Here is a 25,664-nt window from a genome sequence, read left to right on the forward strand (position 1 = left end):
TTTAGGAGAGAGTTTGCTATATTTTTCAAGATGCACGAAGCATTTACAACCAAATACCCTTAGCCTTTTTAAATCAAGAGAAATTTTAAAGAGTTTTTTAATAGGAGACTTGTTTTCCAAAGTTTGAGAAGGCATTTTATTTATTAGATAGACTGCGGTTAGGGCAGTTTCTGCCCAAAATTGCTTTGGAATTTCTTTTGAAATAAGTAGGGTTCTATGTTTTCTTTTAGAAATCCCATTTTGTTGAGGTGTCCTAAGGCATGATTTTTGATGCACAATTTCATGATTTTTTAGATATAATTGAAATTCATTTGAAAGAAACTCTCCCCCAGAGTCGGAGCGGAAGACTTTAATGTTTGTTTTAAATTGATTTTTAACTAGATTATGAAAGTTTTTAAAACATGAAAAAACTTCGGATTTGAGTTTTAGAAAGTAAATAAGTATGTCTACTAAAATCATCTATAAATGTAACATAGTACGGATAACCACCTTTTGACATAACAGGAGCGGGACCCCACACATCCGAATGCACTAATTCAAAAATTTTATGTGTCAGAGAGGTTCTAGACCCAAAAGGTATCATTTGCATTTTTCCAAGTATACAATCTTCACATACAAAATTTTTATCTTTACAAAATGTTTCCAAAAATGGAAAAAGAGATAATTTGGATATACTTGGTGTCCTAATCTTTTATGCCAAAGATCTATATTAATGTCTCTGACATGATTACAAAACGAGTATTTTGGTAAACACAGGAAATCCATGTAGGGTCTCCTCGTCTATGGCCTTGCCCAATCAGCTTCTCTGACTGGAGATCCTGCACCCAACACGCCTTAGATGAGAAGAATACTTTACAACCATAGTCAGCAATTTGAGAGACCGAAAAAAGATTTAAATCCACTTTGGGAATGACTCTCACTTTTGGAACAAAGTTTTTTTATTTGAAATATCATCAAGGTTTCCTAAGCTTTTGACTTTTAAAGAGGTACCATCGACTATTGACACACATGAGAAATATGATTTAGTGCAATCGGATAATAGAGACTCATTTTGAGTCATGTGGAAAGAAGTACCCGAGTCTAGAATCCAAGAGGTCTTACCCGGAGTTGACGAGGAAGAGATGGCAGCCTCGGATGTAGAAGGTGTAGCCTTGAGAAGTTGTGAGATGGCTTCTGCTATTTGAGCAAGATTTAATTCATTGAAGTTGCCCCTGTTAAAATATGTGTACTCGTACACATATATGTATGTTGAAATATAATCCTTAAATGTACATATATATATTTATAAAGATACGTATACATATATATGTATACGTATCTCTATTTATATATATATATATAAATATATATATTTTCTCTTCCTAAAATACCCTCAAGGGTATTCTTGTAATTTGTCATTTTACGCATATTCCAGTTGGAATATGCATTGTAATATTTCTTTTATTTTTTGTTTTTTTATTTTTGTTTTTTGTATTCGTACCATATTGGGGGCCTCCCAATAGAGACGTTGGGAGCCCCCAACGGTCACAAATGTGACCGTTGGGGGCTCTCCAATGTCTCCTTTGGGAGCCCCCAAGGTGGTCCCTTTTTGTGCTTATAAATAGGGGCTTTTCCCTTTGTATTCTTCACTCCAATAAGGAGCTTTTGCTCCATGTAATGGGTGTTACACCCTTATTTTCTTCAATGATATTAACTTATGCCTTATAGGCATTTTTGCCCCTTTGTGGGTTTATGTGTTAGCATATTATGTGCTTGTGTTTTCCCTTTAGTGGGTATATTCGCACTTCATGTGCATGTGTATTGGTTCATTATTGAACTCGATATATTCAAAGCCGCTTCTTTACATGGTATCAGAGCAAGGTTACGATGGGGTTGTCTCTTGGTGCAACGGAAAGCGTGGTGCTCAAGAAATGGTGAAGTATTCATTGTTCCTCTCCTTTTTAGAAGTTTTCGGTATGTATCTCTTTTCTTAACATATTATGCATTATGAAACTATTTTTCTTGCACATTTAGTGTTTTTGATAGTTGAATCATTTTCTTTCACATTTCGCGTGTTCGTATATTTTAAAATATCTCCTTTTAAATTTGGTAAATTTGTTTATTATAATTCTTGGTTATATATTTATCGATTCCTCATCACATATAATAGTAATTTATGTTTTGCAAAATTGTTTTTCAATTATGTGAGATTTATGATTTTTTCATAAGAATTTCGTGATTAACCTATAAGTTAACTTTTTATATAATTTCTTGCTAAATTAATGATCTTTGCTTAAAAACTCTTGTGTATGGTTTTTAGTGCATTTTTTTGTGATAACTTATATAATTCTTGTATAAGTTAATGATCTTTGCTAAATTTTTGATATAATTCTTGTATGAGAATTTCTCACATCTAAATCTTTGTAGTTTACTTTTTTATGAACCCTAAGTAGTTCTTGTTAATGATAAATATTTATGAACTCCTAAAAGTCTCTCAATGGTTTTGGTTTATTTAAAGAATTTTGAAAAATTATTTGTGATAAATATGTTGTATGAACCATTGTGTTCATTAGGAAAGATCTTTTAAAAATCTTCTCACACTATGTAGAATGCATAGTGTATCTATTGCATCCTTTGGTATAAAAGATTTCATTAAATTTTTATTTTTCTTCTAATGATGGAACTTTATAAACATGTTTGTTTGTATTTTTCACATAAGGTTTCAAAACCTCTTGATTGTATCTCTAAGGATGCCTACATTGGCCATAATATGGTATTCTTTGTCTTAAATTGCATTTATCAAGCATATAATTGCATAATTAAAGCTTGAGAGACTCAAGCATTTGTTCCTTTTTATGAAATACATGCATTATTGCATGTTTGCCTTTATTACGCTTTTTGCGTATTTTGTTCAAGTGATTGTGAGAGTGTCTTCGTACACTTCTTTTATAAAATATTTATGCTTATATGCGTATTGTCTATTCATAGACATTTTCACATGGTACTCTCTTTTCAATAAAGTGATGTTTTTATTGTCTTCTTTAGGGCTTGTGTTTGTTTTTATCCCTTAATGGACTTGTAAGATTGTTTCTTCTATCATTATAAATGCTTCCGCAATATCTTGGTACATGTCCTAAATTTGCACATTTAAGATTATTGCCATTTTACATCTTGCTATACATATAATTGCAAATTATAAAGGCTTGATTTGTTTCTTGGATTATTCTAATTCCTTTCTCACACATGACATAGCTTAAATATTTCATGTTGTGTTTATTAAGTCTTTTTATAATGATCATGATTGAACATAATTTCGTATATATGCAACATTATTGTTATATGGCATATTGTTGTGATTAATTATGTTGGACCTTTGAGTCGACCCTCTTTGTAAAATCACATATTTGGAAAATGTTTTCCCTAAGAGTTTATTGCCCTTTTATGGCATTTATCTTCTATCCATCACAAGGTACATGATGCATCAATCCTTTTTTATGGCCCTATTGTTATATTAGAGATAATTGTTAATGTGAGTTATGGGCACCTTGTGTTATGTCATTTTAGATTGTCCACTTGCCATATTATAGATGGTGGTTGAGGTGAGTTATGGGCACCTTGGGACTCTAGAATGATTTGGTATATGATCTCTAATTATGAGTGTGTCACTCGTTTGATTTTGACCATTGATCTTATGGATGCTCTTATTTATATATGTGATGGAAATATGGTGTTTTGAAACCTTAAATGTTTTAAGGTATATTAAAATCAAGGTTTTAGGGATTATTGCCCAACCTTTTATTGTTTATGAAACTTATGAGTGCATTTGCACATTTATGATTTCGTGCTTTTGTGCACAAGTGTTCTTGGTGTGCGTATGTTCACACATTTATTCTCAAGAATATTGTTTTATCGGTTGTAGTATCTTGTTGAAGATACTTTTACATAGTTTATTCCAAAATATGGGTATTCTTTTTTTGAAAAATATTGTTCTATTGATTCAAGGTTTTATTTATATGTTTGTCATTACAAGTTTTATTGCCTCAAAAGTCTTCTCCTTTTATAACTCATATCTAAGTGTCATCATATGTAGACAAGAATTTTATTACACCTTTGTGTGTTGGTAGCCTTTTGTTGGCTTTTGTTCTCTTGGTCTAGTAGCTGAACACACTTGTCTTGAGTGTTATTATATGTAGACAAGGCACGTTGATTCACACCATGGTGTGTGATTTTAGTCCATGTTGGCATTTGTGTCCTTGTTCTAGTCGCTGAGATGTATGCCCATGGTTGATTTCTTTCACTCAATTCAAGTGTCATTTTATGTAGACAAGAGATGTATTGTGTTTTTAGCCCATGGTTGACTTGATACTCTTGTTCTAGTAGTTGAATATACTTGGTCTTGAGTGTATTTTTACGTAGACAAGAGATGCTTTTGGTCCATGTTGGCGTGTATTCTCTTGTTCTTATCGTTGATGCACTCATTTCAAGTATTATTACATGTAGACAAGAGGTTCTTTTGCACACCTTTGTGTGTGTCATTTGGCCTTTAAGGGCATTATATTTATATTCTTGATCTAGTAGCTTATACACTTGATTTATGGGGTTTGGAGGACTAATGAGGAAGTTGCTTATAGTGGATGAACTATTGTTGAAAGTTATGAAATTACATTCATTTTTTGCTTTCTTTTTACAAGTGAATCATATCTTTGATATGCATATTTTAAAATCAAATCAATATTTTGGCATTTAATCTATATATTAAATGTTTATGGTTTTTTGGCCACTTTTTGATATGCAAAATGAGTTTTTTTGTCATTTGAGTGAGATTTTCCTAAAAGTGTGAGGTTCTCTACTCAAATAACACTCATTATTTTGCCTCTTAAATGGATTTAAAATCTTTTTGAAATCTTGTGCTTCATACACTCTTTTTATGCTCTTGAAGCATTTCCCTCTTGAAATTGCTTTCAAAGGAATTGCTAAAATCAACAACCCTTGTCTTTCTATATGTTTGGAGCATGTTCATTAATGTTTCTTTTAAGTGTTGATTCATTTCATGATAGTATATGCATATGCTCATTTTGGCCTTTTAGGCCCTCATTCAATAAAGTTTATATAACTTATGCCTCTTCGTAGGCTTCTTGTGGTGTCCCTTAGTGGATCATTGTGTTATTCTTCATTATGGGGTTGTGTTTGTCCAATGTTGGACCTTATGAATGCGTTATGCATTTTTGCAATTTGTTTTCGCCCACTATTTAACATGATATATGATTTTGAAACCTTGGTTTTCTAAATTTTCTTTTCATGCTAAAGTAGTTATCCCATCCTGTGCTTCAAATTTCTATGCATAAGTTATCATTTTGCACCTTGTTAGGAATGTTCCATTTGATTAAAGTGCAAAGATATTTTTTACTTGTTCTTTGTTGTTATTCCACAGGATCTTGGAGATAAGATAAAAAGAAGTACCCTGGATGGATCGGAAAATATGTTCACCATTAGAAGGCAATTGGAGGAAGACATTTTCAAGTTTCAATAACATCCTTACCAAAGCCTCTTGGAGTCTTGCCCTTTTTTCAATCTTTTTGTTTCTCCGCAAAGATTGAGGGGGGGGGTGTGTTAAAATATGTGTACTCGTACACATATATGTATGTTGAAATATAATCCTTAAATGTACATATATATATTTATATATATATATATATATAAAGATACGTATACATATATATGTATACGTATCTTTATATATATATATATATATATAAATATATATATTTTCTCTTCCTAAAATACCCTCAAAGGTATTCTTGTAATTTGTCATTTTACGCATATTCCAATTGGAATATGCATTGTAATATTTTTTTTATTTTTGTTTTTCGTATTCGTACCATATTGGAGGCCTCCCAATAGAGACGTTGGGAGCCCCCAACGGTCACAAATGTGACCGTTGGGGGCTCTCCAATGTCTCCTTTGGGAGCCCCCAAGGTGGTCCCTTTTTGTGCTTATAAATAGGTGCTTTTCCCTTTGTATTCTTCACTCCAATAAGGAGCTTTTGCTCCATGTAATGGGTGTTACACCCTTATTTTCTTCAATGATATTAACTTTTGCCTTATAGGCATTTTTGCCCTTTTGTGGGTTTATGTGTTAGCACATTATGTGCTTGTGTTTTCCCTTTAGTGGGTATATTCGCACTTCATGTGCATGTGTATTGGTTCATTATTGAACCCAATATATTCAAAGCCGCTTCTTTACAGTCCCCTTTTCTTGATTCTTGAGGTTCTTCACTTAAGGCGGCCACCTTTTTAAATTTGGGACATTCCGGTTTTATATGTTCGGGTTCCTTGATGACAAATAATTTTACCTTTGTATCCTCTTCCATTGTGTCCTTTCCCATTGAACTTCTCAAAGTGAGGTGGTTTATATGTTTTCACAAAATTTTCGGGTCTTGCCATGGCACGGACCTCATCATTAGACTTGTGCATTCCAAGTCTTGTCTCTTCTTGACAAATTTGAGCAAGGGCCTCACTTATAGAAGAAGTGGTCTTATGAAGTAAGGAAGATCTTACTTGCTCAAATTCCGATCGAAGGTCATAAAGAAAGGAGAAAAGATTCTCTTTCGATTTGGGTCCTTCTCATATCAATAGCCGAACCTTCCTATTTTGGTTCCAACATGGCTAATTCATCCTAAATAGGAGATAAAATACTGTAAAAATCTCTTACACTTTTATTATCTCCTTGTTTTGAATTACGGGCTTTGTCTTGGAAATAATAAAGTCTAGTCATATCCTTTTGGATAAAAATGATTGGAGGAGAAGGATTCATGTGGAAGACCCAGAATGATTTTCTTTTTTGGTTCATATCGCCGACCCCAATTGTTTTGGGATGAAGGCGTAGTTGTTGTTGTTGTATATCCTTTTGGATAAAGGTACTTCTTAAAAAGCTCCATGCGTCACATGCCTTCTTGAATTTGATGATATTGATGTCGATCTTGAACTCCATGGTATGCATAAACCATGAGAGTATTTGTGCATTGCTTGCCTTCCAATCTTCAAATTTATTTTGGTATTCTTTCAAGGCTTTTTCTTCTTCGGAAAGGCTTTGACTTGATCTCCTTCTCTTCTAGTCAATTTGAGTTGTGGTTCACTAGTAGAACCACTAACAAAACCCCACAATTTTTTTCCTTTGATATGATTCTCCATAGCCATCTTCCACATCAAGTAGTTGTTTTCATTGAGTTTGTAGGCGATGACTGTGGCAGACTCTCTTTCTCTCATAATGAATACTTGAATTTAGAATAGAGGAGATAGGGAATGATCAATGATCGAAGAACACTTCCTTCACGAGATTCTCCTTCTTTCAAGAACCTGGCTTTGATATCATGTAATGAAACAAGGTACAATGAAACAATAGTGAAACAAACACAATGCCAACAAAGGGCTTTAATAAACTCACTTAAGGTTGGTCACTAATGGACCAAATACAATCTCAAAAGAGATAAAAATATCAAACAACACGAGGCATACAAGCCTATAAGATGGGAAAAAACTCTAGAGAAAACCCTCAAATGCTTCTAAGAGCATTGAGGAATAACAAGGAATTTGCCTCACTCTGGCACATGGGAGGCAGTCCAGCTCTTTGAACTGTCTTCCAACAGTCATTATTATGATTGTTGGGATGCAGTCCAACGTCAGTCATATTTTGACGGTTGTGCCCAACAGTCAAATGTGTCCAACAATCATATTATGACGGTTGTGCCTAACAATCATAATATGGCTGTTGGGCAGGTTATTTATTACAATGCTAAATTACATTTCAGTCCATAGTGGAATGTACTATATGATAAAAGACAGAAATACCCTTATCGGGTATTTGAATACAATTTTATTTTTAACATAGTGACCCACAATCCTGACAATGATGTCATGGATCATTTTAATTTGCTAATAAATGTGACTGTACGAGGTCCGATAATGCTATAAAGATGACCTATGTTCCTTTTGCCTGTCTTTAGTAAAATTTCTTTATTGCCTTAATGGAAGTTTCGTTTTTCAGTGACTACTTTCTTAATCAATTATGATTTGTTTTGTGTAGGATAAAGAATGATGATAAGATGATCCAAGCTGAGGGTGTTGAGTCTCTATCAGAAGCCGAACTTCGACAAGCTTGTAGAGATCGAGGCCAACTGGGACTGCTCTCAGTTGAGGAGATGTGCCAACAGGTTTTGTGGAGCCTTTGTGCTAATATTAACTCGTCTTTTGTGGTGTTTGAAGATTAAATTTCCTTTTTCATTATAAAAACTCTTGTTAAGAATCTGGACTTATGCATGCATGGTTTTGCCTACTCAAATACTTTCAGACTATGTTTGTGAAGTTAGTAGTTTGGTGAACCGTTTTTTTGTTTTTGGCCATCTTGGGACTTGGGAGTTGAAGTAACAGTGAAACTGGGTGCAATTGAAAAAGCAAACATGATAGGAGCAAGGATGTCGAAGAAATAGATACTGACATTAACGATTCTGGATAAAAAAGGATTAAATTGTTTGCTGTTGGAATTACAGCAAGTACAGGTCAAGCTAATCCAGGATGTCTTCTATGAAGCTTAATGGGATTATTTATTAAAACATCTACTGGTTAAAAGAACATTCAATAAGTTGTTACATTTATTAAGAACATTAGAGAAAGCTTCCATTCAGGAAGTTGCTACCTGAAATATGTGTGTGTGTGTGTGATATCCTTACCAGTTTGATCTCCTAACCATCCTAACTGATTATTAGTTGAAGGTACTTGCTTAATTTGAGCATCCAGATAGGTAGTGGAAAATGGATTAGATTTAATATTTTTCATGTTTAGACATTTTTTAAGATAGATCAAAAATCAAGAAAAGTAAATGGTTCATATTACACTATCGTGATAAAAAAAATTCTATTTTCAGTAAATCGGTCCAAATAATGTCTTTAGTAAATATGCATTGATAAACCATCTACAAGTTCAGAATAAACAAACGACACTTGCAACTATAATTTTTTAAAGTGGTTAGGGTGGTTAGGATCTATGAATTCATGTGTGTCTGTGTGTATGTTGTATGTAATGTTGCATGATTGGTGTGTCTTAGTCTTGCCATGCTTTGTTTGTTGTCTGCTGGCATGGAAATTTTTCTTTGACACAGTTAGTTAGTATAGGGGGGTCTAAGGATATTTGTAATCTGTTGAGAGTTATGTACAATGTTGTATTACTAACTGTGCGCTGCCCCTTTTCTTTGTGTATTTACTTGTATATTACATTCTTATTAGGGGTATTTTTGTTCATGTAAAATCAAGAGTTTTTGTCTTGTAGTGTAGGATGAGGGGACGGCCCTCTATATGGTTGTATCTTTCTCCTTTTCCAAGCTAATGAAGTTTCTAGTTCTTCCCTCTCTTGGTGCTTCTCTCTAATTTCTATGGCTGCTCAAGTTCGGACATGGTATCAGGACCATAGCTGAAGAAGAAAAGTGTCATCTGGTCATCTCAGAGGGACTGCTGCTTCATTCTGGTCACGGGATTCTCACCTGTGCTAACGTCATCAGAGGAAGAATGACCATATGGTCAGGTGATCTGTTCTTCTATCTGATTTGGGGGTTTACTAGGGTTTGATTTTAGAAGTCTTTGGAATCAAACCCTAGTCAATCTGATGCAGTTCTGGATTTTATATGGATTTTTCTATGTATTTACTGTCGAGAGAAGGAATCTGACCAGATTTCAGAAATCCTGAAAATTTGATCAGATTGATGGTAGTTTGAGGTGTCGATTGATTGCCTTGGTATCATTTTGATGTCAGAAGGTTGTGGATATTAATCTTTTGGCAAGTTGGATATTTTTTTGGTGGCCATATCGATTCTTGCGAGTATGAATTGCATGAGATAGTGAGTTGCTTGTGGTTTTAAAGTCAGCATTGATATTGGATCATGATGTTTCTAAAGTTTGATATTCGGAACTGGTTTTGAGTGTGTCTATGTGACGTGTTTGGCACGTGTTTGGCCTTGTTGATCGCTTGTTTAGTGAATCTTGTTAGGAGATTACTCTTGGCTGCTAGTTTTGGTATTCTGATTAAGGGTCTTGACTCTGTTTCAGTTTGTGAGATCGCATCCTTTTCACATTGTAGTCTCTTCTGTGTGTGGACAGTTTATACTGAACTTGTTGGTTCATATTGGCTTGATCTTTTGGGCTGTATAGTTGTTTTTATTCAGCATATTTGGTGGTGTTTTGCTGTATTAATGTTTTGTGTGCTGCCTATATTGTAGTTTGAGGGTTGTGTGAGGTATGAAGAAAGGAGAATGAATTCAGATTATCCTAGTGAAGTTGGATGGGACAAATTATGCATATCGGGCTAATTTCATGACAGTTGTAATTGTTGGAAAGGAATTTGGTGGTTATTTGAATTGGACTAAAGCCAAAGCAAAGTACACTAACGACGATAGTTGTCAACCTCTCAAAATTTCAGGAGGCTAAAGAAGTGTGGGTGTATCTCAAACAAGTCTATAAGCAAGAAAAACGGGTTAGGCAATACCAACACGTGCAAGAATTAAGGGTTATGTGTCAAGGAAACAAGTCGATTTAGGAGTTTTACTTTGACATGCAAAGAGTTTGGGATGCACTTGCATTCATGGAAGGCTAGATCAAATGTGAAAAATCAAGAAAAGAAAGTTTGCAAACTTCAAGGTCACTGTATGGTTTGAAACAATCACAATAGCATAAAAAATTTGATGAAGTAATAATTTAATATAGTTTTAGAATTCATGACTCTGATAAATGCATATATAGCAAAGTAGAAAATAGTCATATTATAATTTATTTATCTCTGTGTGGATGATATGTTAATCATAAGTAATAATATTGAATGCATAAATAATACCAAAAGCTTTTTTTCATTTAAATTTGACGTGAAAGATATGAGTTTAGCTGATGGGAAGTGTACTACATGCCAGACTTGTATGGGGCTATTTGATCAAATGTTGTATGTATCATACGATACAATACAATACATATCGTTACTATGAGGAATATCGATACTATACACACTTGTATCACAAAATGAGTGCGTATCGTATGTATCGTACAATACATGCCCATGTCATACCATATCATAAGATACGGGGTGTATCATACTAGATAATATCAACACACTTAAAAAGGGTCAAATCATTTTTTTGCCTTTTTGAATTTTAAAGATCTCTTGAGGGCCGACTCCCTCATTTGTGTAGAAGCCATTAGAGATGTATCCACGCACCCTAGGACTCGTGAGAGCGATTTGGAGGCCGATCCATGCGCAAGAGGGCTTTTGCGGATTGTTCAAGTAACGTGGAAGGAGCTGAAGACATAGATGATGAAGAACCACGTACATTGGAGATGATGTGAATGTCAAAAGAGGAGAAGAAGATAATAATGATGATGATTGATGGTATATTTTTAAAAATTTTGGTTATTGTTTTATGTGTTATTTTTAAAAAACTTGGTTATGATGTCTTATGTAGCTCATAGATACATAAATGCTTCATATATGATTGTATAGTTGTATTTTGTGCAATTCATCATTATTTTATGTGATAATTTTTTAGGTTTTTTGCTATTTTTTTCTGTTTTTCATGTTCTTTTTGGAAATTATTTTTTTTTTATTAAAAATTTACGATTTCTTACTATACGTATCTTATTTTGGACACGACCGATACGGGTAATGATATGATACTTACAACCTTGATTTGATCAACATAAGGATACAACCAGACTTATTAAGCTTCTTATGGCACTTAAACCTAAGTTTGTTGGTGTGAGGAGTACCATATTACATCGTCCCCTATTGCCCTCGGTTACTCATGCTTTAGCTGAGTTGATTGCAGAAGAGACCAAATTAAAGTCTCTTGGTACCTCTTCATCCAGCAACAATGTTGTGGCTGCTCCTTGGCAATTTGGTGGCAGAGGAGGTGGCAGGACTGGTGGTAGAAGTGACATGAATTTTGTTCAATGTCACTATTGTAAGGGATATGGTCGCATGAAGAATTCATGCCTGTTAGTGAGGAAGAAAAGAGGTGGAACCCTTATAGTTGCATCAAATGGAGAGGGTGCTAAGCCCAATGATGGTCTTATTGACAATAGTACTCAAGGTGTTATCTCATTTTTAGAGAGGTCTGTCGACCACTCCAGTGGTAGTCAAATTCAGTTGTTGGAGCATATGCAACAACTGATTCAACAATTACAGCTTTTTGCTTAATCAATCGTAGCCTCTTTCTTCTGCTACTCCTGCTCAAGGTTGCCAGACCATGAAGCGAAAGCAGGATACGATACGGGAAGCAGAAGTGAAAAGCGATGCATTTTAAAATATATAGGAAGTGGGAAGCGATGAATAAAAAAAGCAATATAAGAATTGAATGGGAGTAGAAATAGAACACAAATAAAAACTAAAATAAAAGTGACTTCTTAAATTTCATGATTTTTTGGTGTTAAAATTAAATTTTTAACAAAATCCAAAAATGATGACTACCAATTTAGAGAAAGTACATGAAAGTAAGTGAGAAGCATGGGAGAAAACACAAAAAAACATGAAAAGTACAGTGAGAAAACATATAAGAAGAATAGATAAAATGTGTAGAAAGCATAGGAGAAGTGTTTGAGAATCGTGATTCCCATCAAGTTTCGGAAGCGAGGAGTATCGCGCTTCTGAAGCGAGTTTCCCATCTAAGAAGCTTCCGGTAACTCTGTCCTGCCTCTTTTGGTACTACCCTTGCAGGTATCTCAGGCTACTCCTTTGGTTGGGTAATAGCCTAGGAGCTTCTTGTTACATGACAACACACGAGCCTATCTTAACCAATTGTCATGGTTCATCTCTCTATTTCAAAAGTCAGTTCCATTACTTTTGGCTCTTATTCTGGTAGAAAAACCAATATCCCTTAAGTTTATCATGTTTCATTTGTTGCTATGAATCTTATCCCTGTTGGTTAGAATCAGAGTTATCGAAAGCTTCTTAGATAGGTGGGAAACTCGCTTCCCGAAAACTCGCTTCGGAAGTGCGATACTCGCTTCCAAAACTTGATGAGAACATCGATTCTCCCACGCTTCTCCTATGCTTTTCACACGCTTCGTTTATTCTTATTATATGTTCTCTTACTCAACTTTTCATGCTTTTTATGTGTTTTCTCTGACTCTTCTCACTCACTTCCATGTGCTTTCGCTAAATTGGCAGTCATCATTTTTAGATTTTGTTAAAAATTTAATTCTTACACTAAAAAATCATGAAATTTAATATTAGTCACTTTTATTTTAATTTTTATTTGTGTTTTATTTTGATTCTCATTCAATTCTTATATTTCTTTTTTTTATTCCTCGCTCCCCGATTCCTATATATTTTAAAATGCATCGCTTCTCGCTTCTGCTTCCCGTATTGTTTCCCGCTTCCGCTTCCTAATCTGGCAACCTTGGTTAGAATATCAAACATTGTAAATTTATCTTCTCTCCCTTTATTTGTGTGGTGTAGGATCAGTTGTCTGGGTAGAAGGTTGGGATTGGCCATAGGAGATGAGACTTATATTATCTTGATTGACTTGATATGGGAAAGCAGAAGAGATCTGAGATCAGATTGGGAGCTTCAGTCATAGATGAGTCTGTTTTGTGACACAAGGTCTCAGTTAGTAGCATCTAGTCATGTCTGAGATTGTGAGAGATATAGGTTGGCAAAGGGTCATGCCTTGCTATTTGGTTCTAGTGATAAGGTGTTTGGGAGTCTTTTTATCTTGTTCACTCTGATTTATGGGGTTTTCACTTGTCTTGTCAAAGGGAGATCATCATATTTTGTTACTTTCATAGATGATTGTACAAGGTTCGCCTGGTTATATTTTATGAAAAATAGAAGTGAACTTTTTGAGATCTTTAAGAAATTTTGTGTTATGATTGAAAATCAATTTGCAACTAAGATTAAGAAACTTCGAACTGACTCTAGTGGTGAATATGTCAGTTTTGTATTTGAGAAGTTCTTGTAGGAAAGAGAAATAAATCGCATCAAAAATCATGTTCTTATACTCTTGAGCAAAATGGAGTGTCTGAAAAGAAAAATAGATATCTTTTGGAGACAATACGAGCTCTTCTCTTTGGAGGTGGTGTACCCAAGGCATATTGGACAGATGTTGTTCAATTGGCTATCTATCAGATAAATCGTATGCCATCAAATGTTCTTAAAGGTATATCCCAATTTCAAAAATTAGATGAAAGAATTTCAAATTATGATATGCTGAAAGTATTTGGGTGTATATGTTTGTACTCTTACCTGATAGATATAGAGATAAATTGTCTCTTCGAACTGTCAAGTGTTGCTTTATTGACTTTGCTAATGATAAAAAGGGTTACAAATGTTATGATCCTATTGGTCAAAGAGTTTGGGTATCTTGAATGTTGTCTTTCATGAGGATGTGCCTTATTTCAGTCAAAAACTATAATAAATGAGTCTGATTTGTCTTTCTTGGTTCCTTTTGGTGAAAGAGAGGTTAGTGAAAAAGAAGAGGTTCGGGGGAGCATGTTCAATTAAGAGATGGTAGATTTGAACAAAGCAATTCGAGAAGATAGGAAAATGTTATTGATATTCCTTTGTTGGAACAAGTGGAAGTAGAGCAAGTAAGAGGTGAAGAAGCTAATCCTGATCCCATTCCATTGTTAACTGAATTCGACCATTCAAATTTAAAGTCTCCATCTAAGTTGTCTTCCCCTTTGTCTTATGCTCCTTAGCCTCATATACGTAGAAGTACTAAAAATTCAATTCCTCCTTGTTTTGTATCATATGAGTATTTCACTTCTAAACGTCGTGCATTTTTGGCATTTATTCATTCCCATGTTGAGCCTGAGACTTATGTAGAGGCAACGAGAAAAGAGGAGTGACAAAGAACTATGCACTTGAGAGGATGCATGCATGGGAATTAGTAAAACCTCCATCAGGGAAGAATGTTGTTGGAAGCAAGCAGGTTTATAAGATAAAACCAAGACAAATGGGTCAATCGAAAGGTACAAAACAAGGTTAGTAGTGAAAAGCTATAGCTGGAAATTTGAAATTGACTTCGTTGAGACATTTGCTCGAGTAGCTCATATGACTACTATACAAACTCTACTTGTCGTAGTTGTAGTGCGATAATGGAATATGTAGCAGCTAGATGTCAAGAATGCCTTTTTTAATGGAGATATGAAGGAGGAGGTTTATATGGAATTGTCACAAGAATACTTGGATCTAGAGAACAAAGTCTACAAATTATAAATCACACTATATGGATTCAAACGTGCACCATGAGCCTAGTTTGAGAAGTTTAGTTTGGTCATGAAATCTCTCGGTTTTGAAGAGAGGTATCATGACCATGCCTTGTTTGTGTCTTCCTTTATGTGTGAGAAATGTATATTACTCCTTTATGTTGACGATATGATTATCACAAGAGACGACTTGAAAATAACGAAAGATACCAAGAAAAAGTTAGCCGACATGTTTGAGATGAAAGACTTAGGACATTTGAAATGTTTTCATGGTTTGAAGATAGCATACTCACGAAGGGGACTGTACTTGTTCCAACACGAGTATTCAACAAATTTGGTGGTAAAGGCAAGGCTAGCAGATGACTCGAAGAATGTTAGTTCACCTATGGAAGCAAATCTAAAGATGAGAGCATCAGATGGTGTAGAACTAGAAGACCATGTAGTGTATAGACAGTTAGTTGGAAGCCTCGTATACTTGACTATATTCTGATCAGATATTGCCTATGCAGTTCATGTAGTTAGTCAATTTGTGAACGCTCATAAGACAGTTCATCTGACTGCAGTGCTCAAGATTATTAGATATGTGAAGGATACTATACACTATGACATGTTTTTCTCATCATCATTTGATACAGTGTTAGAGCCTATTGTGATGCAAAAGGTGAAAACTTTATTCAGGATCGCTTATTTATCACTGGATTTTATATCTTTGAAAGAGAAAAGTACAAGCAAACACTAAACCAGTCGTATCTCCCTCATTCAGAAGGATTTTTACGAATGGTTTGTGACATCGAAAAGCTGACGAAATTTTCTACATTTTGTCAGAAATTGAGTTATGTCTAAAGACTAGACACAGTATTGTGACAGCCGTAACAACATATCAGTTTGGGGGTCCAGCGGGTCCCAAACCGGCTAAGGACTGGGATAACAGTGAATGCGATACCTTATCGACATTCAAATTTGGTTCGTTCTGAAATGAATGATGTTGTAAATATAATTCCAGCTATGCAGGTGTTGAGCCCCCAAATAGGGGCACAAATTGAATAAGGTACTCGTTGCACAAGTTGGCATTTATTGCAAATTGTTATCGAATTGAATGAAATACGCATTGAATGAGAATGTATAAGGATTCATCTAATTGTGTATGACCAATGCCTATAAAATGAATGAATGTTAAGATCAAAATGCAAAAATGTGCAATGGTGCATGACTGTTGATTGGCATTTGAAATCGTGTATCCATGAGCCCGGAAGGGGCCTGAATCTTTAATTAGATTCTCTCTAATCTTATGGAAGAGCAGGAACCAACAAAGTGTTGCCTTATCTACAACAGAGGTAGAATATAGAGCTAACTCAAGTTACAATTGAGATTGTCTAGATGAGGTGGCTATTGGGCGAGTTGGGTGTTCCTATTGTTGTCAGGACTCGGGACTTCTTTGTAATGTAACAATACGAGTGCTATTCATATAACATGAAATCCAGAGTTTTACAAGAGAATCAAGCACATTGAGATAGATCGTCACTATGGAGTTGTTGCTTTAGAGCATGTGAGCTCAAAGGATCAGATTGCAAATGTGTTCACAAGGAGTCTTGCTCCATCTCATTTTAACACTTTCCTTTGCAAACTTGGGATGATTCCAATACATCACCCTAGGTTTGAGGGGGACTCTTGAGAGTTATGTACAATACTGCATTACTAGTTGTGTGCTACCCTATGTCACAGGGACTCTTCAACTAGGTGCCGCACCCGCGTCGCACCCGCACCCGATGCGGTCAACCTGACCCTGGGTGCAATCAACGCACACAGGGTCATTTTTGTCCAACTTTTGGACTATATATATATATATATATATATATATATATATATAATTTTTTATATTTTTGCTGCACCCCCGCACCCAAGTTTTTTGAAAGTGCCGCACCCCCGCACCCGCACCCATGTGACATAGGTGCTACCCCTTTGCTTTGTGTATTTATTTGTATATTACATTCTTATTAGGGGTATTTTTGTCTATGTAATATTATGTTAGTGAACCGTTTGTCTTTCTTCTTTTCCAAGCTAATGAAGTTTGTAGTTCTTCCCTCTCTTTTTGCTTCTCTCAAATTTCTGTGGCTGCTTGAGTTCGGATAAAATCCAACCATCACCCCAGTTTGGCTACCAAGAAAAAAAAGGGTGTGGGGAGGAGAGAAAGGAGATGAGAACTTCCCTTTCAATTAAATATTAACAACTGGTTGTTCATATGGTTGTGGATCTTCTAGTTTTTCATTAAATTTATTCTTCTTAGCAAATTATATCATTTCTTTGCAGCTTCGTGATTGGCTGGACTTGTCTCTCAACCATTCTGTGCCATCTTCTCTCCTTATTCTGTCCAGGTAGGAAATTTCTATTGGGACATTTATGATACACAGATAAATTGTCGATCTATATCCATGCTGATTTGGTGTAATCTTTCAGGGCCTTCACCGTATCTGGAAAGGTCAGACCTGAGGAGGCTGTTCAAGCCACATTGTCCTCGCTTCCAGATGAGGTTGTTGATACAGTTGGTGTCACTGCATTGCCGAGTGAAGATTCACTTGCAGAGCGCAGGAGAAAACTGGAGTTCCTTGAAATGCAAGAAGAACTCATCAAGGTGCAAACCATTTCTTTCCTATCATTATTTCATGCAAGATGGCTTGCTAATTCTAATTTTAACATTTATAGACTATTGCATTTACTTTTTTTTGGATTGTGCATTCATGGAATGTGTCCTGAGTCCTGACAATGACTTGCTTATTCTAAGTTTAACATTTAAAGACTATTGCATTTGCTTTTGTTGGATTGTGCACTTATTGCCTAACATGCATATTCAATGTCCATTTATAGGAGGAGGCAGAAGAGGAGGAGCAGGCACGGAAAAAAGAATCTACAATTGATCAGGAAGACATTGCTTTGAAAGAGATGGTAACTCCCACAGCAAGGGAAGCACATGAGCTAGCAAAAGCCAAAGCGTTGGAGAAACAGGAGCAGCTCTGCAAGCTCAGCCGTGCTCTGGCTGTCCTAGCATCAGCATCAGTATTGATGATTTCTTGCTAACTGTTTCTTGCTTTAGTTATATTGTAATGCACCTGGAGCTCACTTCAATGTTTACCTTCACAGTCAGTCAGTCGTGAGCGTGAGGAGTTTTTAAGCCTTGTCAATAAAGAGGTATTCCCTTAAAAACTTGAATAGATACCTAGGTGTTGTTCTGGTTTCCTTTTCACAACTATGTTGAGTCTATGCAAAGGATTTGTTATTTGGGGATTCAGGAGTAATTGCTGCTTTTGTTCAATTTCGTACTGGAGCCATCTTTTTGGATAAGATATTTATGTAATGATGTGATTTATCCAACATTCAAAGTTATATATTATTTTGATTTTACAAAGTTTGTGGAAATTACAGTCCTTTAAATCACCTTGCTCCTACTATGCAGTTTCAGACTTGCAAATTTTTTTTTGAATTAATTCATATAATGATACATTTTTCTTTGACACTTCAAACTTATGCATCTTTATTTTTTTGGCTAAAGTTTGTGTAAGTTTCAGGTTTTACTAGTTCCCCTCTCTGACTCCATTCCGTCTTGTGGTAATATGATTGTTCTGGTAATGGCCATTCACAGATAGGATTGTATAATAGCATGGTGCAAAAAGAAGGTGAAGAAGGTGAGGAAGAAGCTAAAATGGCATATCGAGCTGCCAGAGAAGAAAGTGACCATGCAGCTGAAATGGCTATGGAAAGCAAGGTCTCATCAGCACTTATTAATAAGGTAACCATTTGTTAACCGACACCCGGTGCATCCTTTCTCTACATATCCTGTGCTTTTTGTTTCATCTTTTTACATAGAAAGAGTAATGAAGGCCTGTTTTTTTGTTCTTAATCCAAATTACATGTTTCCTTGTTTTAAGCCTGGCATGGGAAAGAGTTTCCTTTCTCCAACTGTTGGCTTTTATTCATTTTGCAATTATAACATTTGTGGTTGTATTTACATTTAGTTGAATCCAATTGTTGTGGATCCTAGTTCATAGATGGAGATGCTTCTGTATTATCAGTGGGTTGCTTCCAATATGATATTCTTCAAATTGTGCTTCAGGTTGATGCCATGCTTCAAAAGCTCGAAAAGGAAATTGATGATGTGGATGCCAAAATAGGTGATCGTTGGAGACTGCTTGATAGGTATTTTCTATAAAAAACTTGACATCCATTTGTATTTAAAGGATTGCATAGAGTTCTTGAACTTTTTTTTAACTCAACAGATTTTTACTTTTTGAGGTGTTGGGTTGAACACGAAGAGGTGTTCGGTGGGTAAGCAAAGGGAACTAGCACTTTTCTCTTAGTTCTTTGTGCTGTGAAACATATATTTTTGCTATCTTTAGGTTTTCTGAAATTGCCTGAAAAGTTGAAAACCAATTTAATATTGTGTACAAGTCACCTACAAGCAGTTTTGATATCTTTCAAGTTTTAACACTTCTTCCGAATAACCAAAAAAATTCAACAGTGTTCTAGTAAAACGACATAACAATACTTATTCCACGTTCTGTTCTGTTTCTTAGGCAACAGGATGCTTCTCTCTGTTAAATAATATGTAATAACCTAGGCTAACTAGGAATTATCCTTTTCTTTATTTTAGTTAGAATAGTTTAGTTAGAATAGGACTTTTACTTTTTTATTCTTTACATTTTTTTGCTTTTTGACTAGTCAACTTTTTTACTTAAGTCAAAAAGCAAAGAGTCGTTGGACTCTCAACGGCTCTATTTAGAGCTGTTGGGAGCCCAACGACTTCCTCCTCTAGCCTCTTACTATGTGTATAAATATGGGGCTTTGCCCCCTTACAAAATAATGTATTTCTTGAGGGTGATTCCCATTCAATAATTTTTTTTTTTCTGTTGTTGTTGCATACCCTTTTTTGGGTATTTTGTATGAACTTTCTTGTGAGTGATCTTTGGTTAGAGCTATTTGAAGTTTCGATTGATGGTGATACAAGGACTCATCTTCTTACACTCTCCTGGGTCACCTACTCCTCGATGTTTTGAGCTTGAGATTCTGAAAGACTAGCCTCTTCAAGTCAACCCATGCCCATTGGATGCAACTGAAATTAAAAATGTTATTGGTCTCCCATATGTTTCAACTAGTTCAACTTTAGCCAAGAAATATTAAATCCATAGTCAAGTGGCTCCCTGCTCTGCACCATTCATTTTTAGGTTTCTACTTTCTAGTGTTCCTAGGAATTGTCTAGTGTCATGCTTCTTATGGGCTGCATTGAGTCATCCCCTTTGACCCTTAGCGAAATGTGACAAAAGGAAGAAAAGGAAATTGATGATGTGGATGCCGTAATAGGTGATTGTTGGAGACTGTTTGATAGGTATTTTTCTATCAAAAACTTGACATCCATTTGTATTTGAAGGATTGCATAGAGTTCTTGAATTTTTTTTTATCTCAACGGATTTTCACTTTTTGAGGTGTTGTGTTGAACTGTGAAGAGGTGTTCGGTGGGTAAGCAAAGGGAACTAGCACTTTTCTCTTAGTTCTTTGTGCTGTGAAACATATATTTTTGCTATCTTTAGGTTTTCTGAAATTGCCTGAAAAGTTGAAAACCAATTTAATAGTGTACAAGTCACCTACAAGCAGTTTTGATATCTTTCAAGTTTTAACACTTCCGAATAACCAAAAAAATTCAACAGTGTTCTAGTAAAACCACATAACAATACCTATTCCACGTTCTGTTCTGTTTCTTTTCTCAATAGAGCGGCAACAGGACGCTTCTATCCTGGGTCACCTACTCCTCGATGTTTTGAACTTGAGATTCTGAAAGACTAGCATCTGCAAGTCAACTCATGCCCATTGGATACAACTGACATTAAAAATGTTATTGGTCTCCCATATGTTTGAACTAGTTCAACTTTAGCCAAGAAATATTAAATCCATAGTCAAGTGGCTCCTGCTCTGCACCATTCATTTTTAGGTTTCTACTTTCTAGTGTTCCTAGGAATTGTCTAGTGTCATGCTTCTTAAGGGCTGCATTGAGTCATCCCCTTTGACCCTTAGCGAAATGTGATCAACCCCATAGTCTCCACCTTGTAGGAACTACATGATCACCCCATGGACGCCTTCAGCATCCTGGGTCATGGATCGACCACATACTCTGTTCAACAAGAGGAACACATTAGCTCCCAACTCTCTGGTTGGGTAATTAAGGTCGGAGGACAATAACTCATTCTTAAAATTATCATTGTTGAAACAAAACCAAAGAGTCAAGCTGTAAAAAGGAAAGAGCTCCCATTCCTGCTGCTTCTATAGTTGGGTACTTTGGAACACCAAGAATCCTTAGAAAGGGATTTCAAGCAAGCACTTTTTGTTTCTAATATTAAACTATGTGAATTATACTTTATCAGTGTCCACATTGACATCATGCAATATTGAAATTTAATAAAGGCATGTGGTACCTGGGATATTGCCCTTGTTGCTCTTTTCCTAAAATGACCGTAATAAACTTTTCTCACTAAACGTTTTGTTCTAAATCTGTGAGGTCCTATATTTGTAGAGATTACGATGGTAAAGTTACTCCAGAGGAAGTGGCGGCTGCAGTCATGTACCTCAAAGACACTATAGGCCAAGAAGGTGTCCAAGAACTCATCAGCAATCTTGCCAAAGATAGAGGTCTTCCCTTTTTTCCCTTTCATCTTACTATCACTGTCTCCTTTTCTTTGATTATATTGAGAGAATATGATTTTAAACTTATCAACTATTTTGAATTAACAGAAGGGAAAATCCTCGTGGAAGATATTGTTAGGCTTGGCACACAAACAGATGATGTCAATACAACTGAATCAGAAAAGAAATAGTTTTCCTCCCCTGTTAACTTTTTTGGGGTCTTAGAGGCATTTATATTGGGTGGGCCAGTATTTTTCGTCTGGCCCACTGTTGCTGTTATAAATTGATACTAGAGTACACCACTGTCCAGTCTTCTGATTTTTTGAAAGAGAAGATAAAGGCAACTATCCATGCTGCTGTAATTTTTGTAGAAATCAAGTTTTGTATTCATAGATGGTGTGCTTGTTGCAATATAAAGGCAAAAAAGTTCCTGCCCAGTAATTCCTCTTATTTCTATTGCTTTGTGAATGCATCACTGCTTGTATATACACAGTATGTTTGTATGCGTGTCCCGTATGTGTTTGTATGCCCACATGCATGCTTTGCATCTGCACCTCTCACATATGTAGACGACCTTACTATGGTTTGTGGAATCCAAGTGGAACTGTAACTGATTTACTTGGTTGGGGCTACAAGCTGCGTGGTTTCATGGGTGTGGATAGGAATGCTCTCTTACCCCGAGTTTGAGTTTCCACGTGGGTGTTTCCTTCTGCAAGGCGAAGCAGGAGGCTATCTGGGGGTTGAGGGGGGGGGGGGGGGGGGAGGGGGTGCCCACAGAGTTTTATGTCAGCGAGACGGCGACCATTGGTATAATACACTAAGACCAGTGCAATCAGGTCTTCAATTCCTGATGTGGTTTTTGTGTGTAATAAATGAACAAAACAAGGCTGATGATTATCCATGAACTTTTTTCTCCTAATTGAAAGGGTATTTCAAAAGTGTGTATATATACTAATGAACAGAATCCTTACTCGTGCATATCCAAATAGATTGACCATACAGATAGGTTTTGCTTGGTCCATTTATTACAAATCATGTTTTCCATTCAACACTTTGTATGTTAGAAAGTGTTTTCCTTGTAATAATGTTTTTTGCTATCTGAATCGTTCTCTTTGTCCTTCTTTATAATATATTCTGATATTTAAATTTATTGATTTGAAGCATGTTAAGTAAAATGAACCATGGTAATTCCATCTTTGCGGTTAGAACATCCAAATCTAACTGGTTCCCGAAAGCATAGTTGCAACTTGCAAGCGTAACCATGTACAATTCAAACTTGAGACGTGTAAGTGATGAAAAACGTTTTTTTCTTGTCAATATAAGGATAAAATGACGATATTTTCAACTTGTCTTTTGGAGAATTCGTCCGTCTACGAAGATGACGATATTTTGAAAAAGATGGCCGTAAACCCATGAGGCCTACTATGGACCGACTAGCCGTAGAGATTTGAAATTCTTTTAATTTTCCACCGTCACCAGCCTCATAATAGCTCTCCAAGGATGCTTGCCCTCGGGGCACCCAAACCTCCCCCAAATTGAGGACTGTAAATCCATGAAAGACCTTCATCAGATCCACGCCAGAATGATCAAGACGGGCCGCATCCACGACGCCAAATCCTCCAATTCTTGGCCTTTGACGACCCTTCCGATCTAGGTTATGCCCGTGATTTTTTAGACTAAATTGCCGAACGCAATTGCTTTGCTTGGAACACCATCATCAGGGCCTTCTCTGAAAGTCATGACCCTGTGGAAGCCTTCCTTCTTTTCCATCTCATGCTTGTCAAGGGCTTGTAACGCCAAACCAGTACACTTTTGTGCCATTGTTGAAGGCGTGTGAGGTTTCAGGGATTCGAAGAATGCCAGCAGGTTCATGGCCAGATTGTGAAGCGTGAATTCGGTTTCGATGCCTTTGTTTGTAGTAATCTTGTTAGGCTGTATTGTGTCTGTAGTAGTATGGCAGATGCACACCAACTGTTTGAGAAGAGCTCGGAGCGAGATGCATTGGAAATAAATGCTGTCCTCTGGAATGTTTTGATAGATTGGTATGTCAAGCGTGGGGAGGTTGGAACCGCCCGTCAGCTGTTTGATAGAATCCCTAGGAGAAGTGTGGTATCATGGAACAACATGATTGCTGGATATGCACATACTGGGTTCTTCAAGGAGGCTTTGGATGTTTTCTGTGCAATACAGGTGTCAGGTTTGAGGCCAAATTATGTGACTTTGGTTAGTGTTCTTCCCGCCATTTCATGACTTGGTGCGCTTGAACAGGGGAAATGGATTCATGCGTATGCTGAAAATAACAAAATCAAGGTAGATGCTGTTTAAGGTTCTGCTTTGATTGACATGTACTCAAAATGTGGTCTGTAGAGAAGGCAATTCAAGTCTTTGAAGAATTGTCTGAGAGGAATGTAGTAACTTGGAGCTCTACGATTTCAGGCCTTGCCATGCATGGTCAGTGCAAGGCCGCTATGGATCTTTTCTCACAAATGCTAACGTTGGGAGTGACTCCAAGAGCCACTGTTTTCATTGCTTTGTTGAGTGCTTACAGCCATACAGGATTAGTAGTGTATGGTAGAATGTTCTTTGAGCTCATGGTTGAAAGATTTAAGCTAACACCAGGAGTAGAACATTATGGATGCATGGTCGATCTACTTGGCCGGGCAGGGAACCTAGAAGAGACTGAAGAGCTTATACTGAAGATACCCATCAAGCCTGATGTTGCAATATGGAAGGCCTTGCTTGCTTCTTGCCAGGTTCATGGCAATATTGAGGTTGCCCAGAGAGCAGCGGACAGATTGCTGGAGATGGCTCCAGATGATAGTGGATGCTATGTTCTTCTTTCTAACATGTGTGCTTCTCTTGGCCAATGGGATAAGGTCGCTGATGTGAGATTGAAGATGGAGATGGATATAAGAAAAGACCCTGGCTGTAGTTGGATTGAATTGGATTGTGTGGTTCATGAGTTTTCAGTTCAAGATGAATTACACCCACAAAGCAAGGAGATACAAGTTATGCTGGAAGAAATGGCTTGTAAGTTAAGTGCAGCACGGTATGAGCCAGATACTAGTGAGGTGTTGGAGAACATTGATGAGGAGGAGAAGCAATCTGTTATCTACCAACATAGTGAGAAGATAGCAGTTAATTTTGGACTTAATCAGTACAACAACCTTGAGGATAGTTAAGAACCTTCGTATATGTTGTGATTGTCACTCATCGATTTAACTTATTTCCAAAATTTATTACAGGAGGCTAATTATCAGAGATCGCAAACGGTTTCACCATTTTCAAGGTGGTGTTTGTTCATGCAGTGACTATTGGTGAGGTTGTGGTTCAGCATTCCAGTGATGATTTAGGTTTCTGCTTCACACACAAACATGAAAAAGAAACAAAACAAAGGAAATGAAATATGCTTCATTTGGTACCTAACATGCCTCTTATATACAACACATTATGTTAGGAGCATTTTTTTTTGTTTAGATAGGTTATGAAAGAGATTTAAAAATCAAAATGAACGGTTCATATTGCACCAAAACTTTATTAGAAGAAAATTCAGGATTTTTATTGAAGTAGTTTGATTCTAAAGCATCTTATAGCAAACAAGCAATGATAAGCATATTTACAAGTTCAAATCACACCCAAAAAGTTAAAAATAAAAAATAAAAAATTTTAACACCTTAAAAAAGAATATTAAAAAACCAAACTGAATCGACCCTTTTAGAATGCCGATTCTAATAACATTGGTTTGCGCATTTTTATCAATTAAAAAATAGTATGATAAAAATGA

At 36.1% G+C, this 25,664-nt stretch overlaps 1 protein-coding gene and 1 pseudogene across 2 annotated transcripts in view; both read left to right on the forward strand.

The window, feature by feature from the left end:
• Positions 1 to 22,317, forward strand: part of LOC149833695 (uncharacterized) — a 36,987-nt gene extending 14,670 nt beyond the window's left edge. For both annotated transcript variants that reach the window (XM_090010958.1, XM_090010959.1), the window contains exons 7-15: positions 8,062 to 8,188; positions 17,525 to 17,589; positions 17,672 to 17,846; positions 18,080 to 18,268; positions 18,353 to 18,400; positions 18,852 to 18,998; positions 19,323 to 19,405; positions 21,771 to 21,886; positions 21,989 to 22,317. In XM_090010958.1, the coding sequence (XP_089867084.1) occupies positions 8,062 to 8,188; positions 17,525 to 17,589; positions 17,672 to 17,846; positions 18,080 to 18,268; positions 18,353 to 18,400; positions 18,852 to 18,998; positions 19,323 to 19,405; positions 21,771 to 21,886; positions 21,989 to 22,071 (1,033 nt within the window). In that variant the 3' untranslated portion in view covers positions 22,072 to 22,317. The remainder of the gene's footprint in view (positions 1 to 8,061; positions 8,189 to 17,524; positions 17,590 to 17,671; positions 17,847 to 18,079; positions 18,269 to 18,352; positions 18,401 to 18,851; positions 18,999 to 19,322; positions 19,406 to 21,770; positions 21,887 to 21,988) is intronic.
• Positions 22,318 to 23,833: 1,516 nt separating this feature from the next.
• On the forward strand, positions 23,834 to 25,062 carry LOC149833696 (pentatricopeptide repeat-containing protein At5g48910 pseudogene; annotated as a pseudogene).
• Positions 25,063 to 25,664: the final 602 nt, after the last annotated feature.

Source organism: Nuphar pumila, chromosome 6 (assembly GCF_984573655.1).
Source record: "Nuphar pumila chromosome 6, dmNupPumi1.hap1.1, whole genome shotgun sequence".
Taxonomy (NCBI): Eukaryota; Viridiplantae; Streptophyta; class Magnoliopsida; order Nymphaeales; family Nymphaeaceae; genus Nuphar; species Nuphar pumila.